The 8,621-nt window shown below is 38.6% G+C and overlaps 1 protein-coding gene across 2 annotated transcripts; it reads right to left on the bottom strand.

Annotated features, from left to right (window-relative positions):
* Positions 1 to 435: 435 nt before the first annotated feature.
* On the bottom strand, positions 436 to 5,489 carry LOC133900854 (uncharacterized). Of its 2 annotated transcripts, none has more exons than XM_062342112.1 (5): positions 4,478 to 5,489; positions 3,304 to 3,443; positions 3,131 to 3,213; positions 875 to 954; positions 436 to 631 (listed from the first exon to the last, which is right to left on the bottom strand). In XM_062342112.1, exons 1-5 carry the CDS (start codon positions 4,646 to 4,648, stop codon positions 581 to 583), a joined length of 525 nt encoding a protein of 174 aa, XP_062198096.1. In that variant the 5' UTR covers positions 4,649 to 5,489; the 3' UTR covers positions 436 to 580. The 2 variants fall into 2 exon arrangements, with proteins under 2 accessions (XP_062198096.1, XP_062198095.1); XM_062342111.1 differs by having other exon boundaries at positions 839 to 954; positions 4,478 to 5,487.
* Between the last annotated feature and the right edge of the window lie 3,132 nt (positions 5,490 to 8,621).

The following is an 8,621-nucleotide window of genomic DNA, read 5'->3' as shown; positions in this document are numbered from 1 at the left end:
ATTTATTACAAATTACTCTAATTGAGTTCTTGATAATGAAACAAAACTTATCTAGTACAAGTATGATTAAAGCATGCAGGATTTATATTCGTGTTACGTGGCAGTTTTATATTCGCGTTACGCAGCAGAAGCTAGCCTCTACTTTGCAGTGACATGAACTCCAGTGCATTGTTCTCTCTTTAATAAACTCCAGAGTACCAATGTGCTATGCATAGTCACTTTCTCGAGTACCAATATGCTATGCATAGTCCTCTAACTCTCGGCCATAACGACCGTTAAAATCATGCTGCTGTGTCATGAGCTTTGGTCGGATAAATATGAAAGGAACGCAGGGCACGCCATCAATATACATAACTGATAAAAAACAACAATTCACATTCAACCTCCTCATTGCTTCAATGTTATTGGTGTGAAGTGTCTGCTCCTTTCATCTGCCATTGTTGGCACGCTGGGAGGAAGAGAAACATACATTCCAGGCTGTATGGCGCGATCTTTCTTCGGTTCGATCAGGCCATTTCGTTCTTGTTGCAGATTAACCAGTGACTCAAAATTTTTCTTTCTGTTCATCTCTAACTCAGAATTAATGGAGCAATTCCTTTTCCTCTTCACCCAGGTCAATTGTTAATGATGCCTAAAGGTGAACGGGTAAAAGAGAAGAGTTATAGTGGGTCTAACTGAGGTAAGATAAGAATGACAATATGATAGAGGACAATGCTTAAGTGATTTAACCTCAAAATATCATGATCAAGACTTAGATGCAGTGAAATTAAACAGGTAATGTCTGAAACTGAAGAAATGGTTCATTTACGTGAATTATATCCGATACGTAGTTACGTACCAGCCGGGAAGTATTTGCACCCAACAGATCACGTACATGCTCAATATCCTTCTCATCGAACACTTTGCGGCAAACTGGACAAAATCCTTTGTGCTGATTCACATTATAATGCTTGTCTGAGCTGGACAAATCCAATCCTTTAGAAGCATCAATAACTAGTTGCAAAAGTCAAGATTAACAACGTTTACCCTATGGAACCAACGAACAAAAATGCCAACTACATGTATGGACGAATTTGCATTACTTATTTGGAGCCTTGAGGCCTTGATAGAATGCCATTTGTCATTGTCATCCAGAAATAAACAATCTCAAAATGTTGTAGGTTTAATATGCTTCATCGCAATAGTAAGTCAGTAAACTAATACCAACAGAATGTAACTAACCTTATTGTTTCAGAATGGACTAGAAGCCTAGAATCTAAGTGCAATTCACAAAAGGCAGCATACACTTGACTTTGTATCAGGCAAAAAGTGAATGAAAAACTGCCATGGTATAATATGAATAGCAGACATCAACCTAACTGATCTTTGTAACCATATTTAGTTCAGGAGTACATGAAACAGTTCTACGAAATATTCTCAAAAACTCAAATAGAAAGGGAATAATCGTCCATTGTCTGAGACAACAATTGTTACCATGCATACAAACAGACATTTATTACAAAAGTCATTGATTATAGAATTCATTGATACCAATTGACAAGTGGTTCTGGGGGCATGTGCGACATTAAGAGGGTGAGTTAGTGTGTTTTGCGAAAAATTGACACATAATTTTGTTTATAAGCACAAACCTAGCGTCATTTCTTACTCTTTCATCACTTAGTACAATTAAACTAAACCTACAAAATCATCTTATAACATTTCTCAAGCAGAAAATATCATCTGATAGTTGCTTAAAGATATCACTGTTTGAGGGGCACTAGTGCAGCATACAATTTGAAGGCATCAAGGCACTATATATTATCGCCTCCCTTCCCATGTAAATACTGAGTAAGCAGTAAAGCGAGCTATGTCTAATGCTACACATCAAGCACATCATTTCAAAATATATGTACAAATGCAAGTAGTGTTTCGACTAACATGTTATGAGTGTGAAAAATCTTTTGAACATTGTGATATGGAACAAATATTGCTCTGTATTGTACAAAAAGCAAAAGATAAAGAATACCTCGCACAGTGTCACAAGCATTGGGTAGTTAGAAAGCTCTTATTCATTGTTCTTGATGCTGCTAATAAGATATGCTTGTCGATTCTCATCAAGGCTCTTACTTTGCACAGCATAAATATGAGGTGGTTCCTTCGGATACTGCAAACCCAATGCCATAAAAACATAGGGCATTAACATTTAACACTGAGCCAAAATATAACCAACTCCGAACTATTATGAGCAAGGTTGTTTCTGGGAGAATGGTAGCAGCATATAATGATACTGTATAATAAAGTTACAAGCATGCTAGATATCAATATTTAGCACTCATATGAGCTTTGTAATTTGATATGCTTACGACATAGGGTTACATGTGAAATTTAGTGTGTCCCTAAGTCAGAATAAGTGCTCCCTATTATTCATATTACATACATTTAATTCTAAACCTATAATACCACAAGCATTACAACATTGCTATCAAGTTTCAACATGCTGAAACCCTATTAGTACTTCCAAGACACTCAAAATTTCAGAGAAAAGATATTGTTGGGTGTTGACATTATTGCAAAACAAAGGTTATCAAAACAGCAAGTTATCCTTATGTATCACTGAAACATACCCTTTTACATGTAAAAGAAAAATGGTTAATGCTTTAAGCTAACATGGCATATTGTTGAACATTACTACCTGTATGGACGACATTTACCATACGGAACCAACGAACAAAAATGCTAACTACATGTATGGACGAATTTACATTACTTATTTGGAGCCTTGAGGCCTTGATAGAATGCCATTTGTCATTGTCATCGAGAAATAAACAAGCTCAAAATGTTGTAGGTTTAATATGCTTCATCGCAATAGTAAGTCAGTAAACTAATGCCACCAGAATGTAACTAACCTTATTGTTTCAGAATGGACTAGAAGCCTAGAATCTAAGTGCAATTCACAAAAGGCAGCGTACACTTGACTTTGTATCAGGCAAAAAGTGAATGAAAAATTGCCATGGTATAATATGAATAGCAGACATCGACCTAACTGATCTTTGTAACCAGATTTAGTTCAGGAGTCCATGAAACAGTTCTACAAAATATGCTCAAAAACTCAAATAGAAAGGGAAAAGGGCAAAAGAAATAATTTCCGCACCACCAGTGGTTACTGCTGTATTACATTCCTTAAGGTTCGCATCATCCTGTTGGAGCCATTCCCACCATCTCATAATGCAGTCACTGCAATGTCAAAGTATAAGATACCCCTAGAAAGAATAAATTGCTTACAATATTGCACAATTCTGTAAATGCAAAAGATAAGTCATCAACCTATGGAAGCAGTGGTAGCATGACATCAACTTCATAAATGGCAATGCAGAACCATCCTTATCCTCTCCCACTAAAGGATATAGATACAGTGGACAATCCCCTGCTGGATGATTCATATTTGAGAGGATCTCTCCAGCTTCCTGCATGTGAAGTTACTTATCATGTGAAAAAAAAGAAAAAGAGTAAATTTCACAAAACTACACTACAATTGGAAAAACTATCACAAAACTACACTTTAAAAAACAGTTTCACAAAACTACACTTTTATTGACATAAGTATCACAGAACTAAAGTTTTAGGAGTCAATTTAAAAAATCTACACTTATTTTGTCAGTTCATGTCACAAAACTACACATTTGTGCTCATTTTGTATCGCAAAACTACACTTTTTTTTAGGCTTTAAAGTGTAGTTTTGTGATACAAAATGACAATAAATGTGCAGTTTAGTGATATGGCATGGCAATAGTAGTGTAGCTTGGTGAACTTGATTCACAAAAATGTAGTTTTGCAATAAAGACTATCAATAAAAGTGTAGTTTTGTGAAACTAGTTTTGTAAAGTGTAGTTTTTCGATAGTTTTCCAATCTTGGTGTAGTTTTGTGAAAATTACTCAAAGAAAAATGGAATGATTGTCCATCATCTGAGACAACAATTGTTACCATTCATACAAACAAACTTTTACTACAAAATTCATTGATACCAACTGACAAGTGGTTTTGGGGGCATGTGGGACATTAAGAGGGTGAGTTAGTGTGTTTTGCGAAAAATTGACACATAATTTTGTTTATAAGCACAAGCCTGGCGTCATTTCTTACTCTTTCGTCACTTAGTACAATTAAACTAAACCTACAAAATCATGTTATAACATTTCTCAGGCAGAAAATATCATCTCATAGTTGCTTAAAGATATCACGGTTTGAGGGGCACTAGTGCAGCATACAATTTGAAGGCATCAAGGCACTATATCTTATTGCCTCCCTTCCCATGTAAATACTGAGTAAGCAGTAAAGCGAACTATGTCTAATGCTACACATCAAGCACGTCATTATAAAATATATGTGAAAATGCAATTAGTGTTTCGACTAACATGTTATGAGTGTGAAAAATCTTTTGAACATTGTGATATGGAACAAATCTTGCTCTGTATTGTACAGAAAGCAAAAGATAAAGAATACCTCACACAACGTCACAAGCATTGGGTAGTTAGAAAGCTCTTGTGCCTTGTTCTTGATGCTGCTAATAAGATATGCTTGTCGATTTTCATCAAGGCCCTTACTTTCCACAGCATAAATATAAGGTGGTTCCTTCGGATACTGCAAAACCAATGCCATAAAAACATAGGGCATTAACCTTTAACACTGAGCCAAAATATAGCCAACTCCCAACTATTATGAGCAAGGTTGTCTGGGAGAATGGTAGCAAACTCCAGGGGGAAAAGGTACAAACTACATCCACCTAAGCATAGTGGCTCTTGTGCTTACAATCTCAGCCTTCCAGGTACAATTTCCCACATAGAGGTTCATACATTAATCATAACACAGTGTAAAGGTAACTCAACACCTAAGCAGAAACCCCTGTTTGCCTGCTAAGACAGCGGCATCAGGCCAATCATGGAAACACATTGCAACAACCTACCAGTTAACTAACATAATAGCATCAGGATCATGACATTATATATGCAATACACCCAAAAATGAATCGATCTGTAAGTCCACAAGCACTAACCATACAAAATTAAAATACCTCAACAGATCAATTCGTAAACGAAAGAGGCCTAAACTTCAACTACTCACTAATCCCCCCTCTTGTCCGACAGCTATGGTTTACCTCAGACCAGGCGGCGACTCCACCACCGGCTACTACCTACCAACTACTCCCTCCCGGGCACAGCAGAGGGCCGACCAGCCAGTCGGCCAGCCGATCAGTCGCGCGAGTCCTCTGCGACCCGCGAAAATAAGACACAAGCAGGGATTGGGCGCCTTGCGGCCCGTGAGGAAGAGGATTAGTTGCGTGTGGGATGAGGCGAGGTGCTACGAGGAGTTGTCAGCGGTGCGAGGCCGTACGTGGACAACGAGGTGGGGAGGGAGGTCGCGGAGCACGCGGATGTCGTCTCCGTACACCGCCACCACCACCTCTAGCTCCTCCCGCACCTCCACCGCCATCGCCTTCAGTCGCCGAGGATATTTTTTCTTCCCCCTCCCTCTCTCTGAGAAAAAAACAGCTACGGAATTGGGCGTGTGTAAGAACAACGGTAGTGTCGGGGCCAGAACGCACCCAACCCGAAATCAGAAACATAAAATCCGATCCAACCCCAAAATTTATATCGAGTGCAAAATTATTCTCAGCTCCAACCCCAATGAGACCCGAAACACGATAGAAAACTCGAAACCCGATCTATTCTAGAGCGTTGCATACATCATTGGCAAGTGGGCCATGGCCGGTAGGCGTTGGGTGATGCACCATGAACATTGAACACCATATGTTGGGCTGTATTCGGAATTTCAGGGCTCATAGGGCACCCATGGATGCAAAATTACATCTTTAATCTGAACCTAACCCGAATCAGGGTCCGGCCATATAGCCTCTCGGGATGATTTTGACACTCAACCCTGTCCTTGTTGGGTCTAAAACCCACAGGATCCAACCAGATCCGGCCCACTACCATTTTTACGTGTGTCGCGTTTGTGACTTGTGAGGCAAGGGGAGTTGGCCCAAGGCTAGTGAGGTGCGGAAGGGATTGGGTTGGGCTGATCTGGGCTCAGGTGAATTGGGCTTGAATGGGCCTTCGCCATCTAGGTTGAGCTGAGTAGTTATGCGCTTGTATCAGGCGCTGTTTGTTTTTTTATTCTGATTATAGATTGTAGCCTAAAAGTAAAAGTAAAAATAAATTGTCATAATTTAAAAGTTGATTCTTATAATTCATGATTTTTACAAAATTGTACTATTCATAATTTGATGGAGGAGCTTCTTCCCAGAATCTAGATTGTAACCTTCCTCAGCAAAAATAAACAGAGCCTCACTCCATCTTCATTACTAAATGAACTCAATCTTGAATGAGCATCGTGGCCGTGTTATTTTTTGCACAAAAGGTGTGTTTATTTTTTTAGATGAACATGCAGAAGGACTGCCTATTTTTTAAACGAACAGGGAGAGTTTAGTTTATATTTTGCCAGAACACAGTTGCGCGAGTTTGACTTATTATGCGAGTTATGAATTATTAATACTAGTGTTTGGTTTACTGCTGTAACAGTTTTAGCATGACACTCTTTTAGCGGCGAATGTTTTTCAGTAGCATGCACGCACTACGCAACTTGGTATAGTCAAGTCTTCAACAGAAGTTATCTTGAAAAAGGTCTTCAAAAGAAGGAAGGAAGGAAGTCGCGGGTCAATGTCGAGAGTATATGAAAGCCGAAAAGAAGCATGACCTGCGTTTGCCGCAGAAATTCAACACAAAAACGAAAATCTAAGCTACTATCAGACACTCTGCATTTGTTACACTAAGAACATGGCACAAAGCTTATACAGCAAGTGTATCCTCATACACTAAGAAAATATAGTATCCTCATTTGCCGCAGAAAAGATGCATGAACGGTATGCATATATTTAGCTACGCCTGCATTTTAACCCTCATTTCCTTTTTGAAGAAGTTTATCTCCATTTGATTTCATGAATGTTGTTGGCATCTTCTAGTCGCCAATCACCATATAAGATAGCGTTTGGTTGATTGAACGAAGTTGAATGGGATGAGATTATTCTGTATAGGATGGTCCTGGATGAGATGGTTCTGAATAAGATGGTACAAGTAGGTTGTTTAGTTAGATGTATAAAATGGTACATGAATGTGTCTGGTTTGATGTATGGAATGATACGAGAACGTGTTTAGTTGCTTAAAAGCTATGTATTATATCCATATATAACTTAATTATTTTACAATAATAATAATTTTTATATTTATTATTATCAATAAACTATACTAATTAGTATTAATTATGACTAATTTTAGTTAATCATAACTTAAGTTGTCAATGATTATCACTAAATAGCCACAGTAATAATTAGTTATGTTAATAATATCTAATTGTAACTAATGTTTAACTAAAATCCTTAATAATCACTAATTATCACTAACCATAAATGATTAGTGGAGTTGACATAATCTGTACGGAGTCGTTCGGCTGATTTTTTCGCACGAAAGCGTACAATATCTGAATAGAATCTTTCTGAAATCTGTACCACTCCGTATAAAATGGTTTGGTTTGAACCAAACGCATGAACGAGGCCTCGTCCTCGACTATCACATCCAAGATGAGGCTCGTACCCCCAACCAAATATAACCTAAATTATATGGTAGGAGGTAGTCGTCGAACGACTCGGACCGAAGACTACACTACTGCACACTGGTACTCTCCCTGTTTTAAAATACATAACATATTATGATTAAAAAAGTGAAACTTAGTAAATTTTGATCAATAATTAGTCAAATTATACGCATATTTTAGTATACAAATGATGTATCAATATATTTGTATTTGACATATCTTCTATTACAATATTAGTTTGGTAACAATTGATAATATATTGTAAGGAAAATTAATAGTCAAAATATATACTTTAGACTTTCTCGAATCCTAGTATCACACTATAAATATAGGGGTGGCCTGAGCTAGAGCAACCCAGGGCATGACTTTTGGCATGGCCCAAAGCACGGCACGACACGAAATATTTTGGGCCGGGCCGGCACGGCACGAACATGAGGGCCTTCCCATGCCTAGGACTTTGGCACGGTGGGCGTGCCGGCACGACACGATGACTTGGGCACGGGACGAAAATGGCACGACACAATCTGTTTGGCTATTTTCCCGTACTTATCATCTAATCTCTCTAATACAAAGCGTGAGACACTAAGACCCTATTTGTTTAGTGAGAGATGGTAAGAGATAACTATGTAAGAATAAGAGACACAAGTGTGAGATGGTAAGAGATAAGCATGTAAATATTGTCAGGCGATATGAAGCATGAGAGAGATGTGTGTGAGTATGAGAGACACAAGTGTGAGATGATAAAAGATAAATATGTAAGTATTGTCAGACGACATAAGACAGGGTCGTGCCTAGGTCGGTGTGGCACGATAACGGCACGACGTGCCGAGGGCCGTGCTTAGACCTTCCTAGAGTTGACTCGTACCGACACGATACGGTATGATAAGCCGATCATGTCTAATGAGCATGGCATGATATGACACGAGGCACAACAGGACCGGGCCATACTTGCACGGCACGGCTAAGTCCCAGCTCTAGCCTAAGCAGTACTGCTCTACTC

The sequence above is a fragment of the Phragmites australis genome, chromosome 19 (genome assembly GCF_958298935.1).
Source record: "Phragmites australis chromosome 19, lpPhrAust1.1, whole genome shotgun sequence".
NCBI lineage: Eukaryota > Viridiplantae > Streptophyta > Magnoliopsida > Poales > Poaceae > Phragmites > Phragmites australis.
This window is presented reverse-complemented; position numbering and strand designations above follow the sequence as displayed.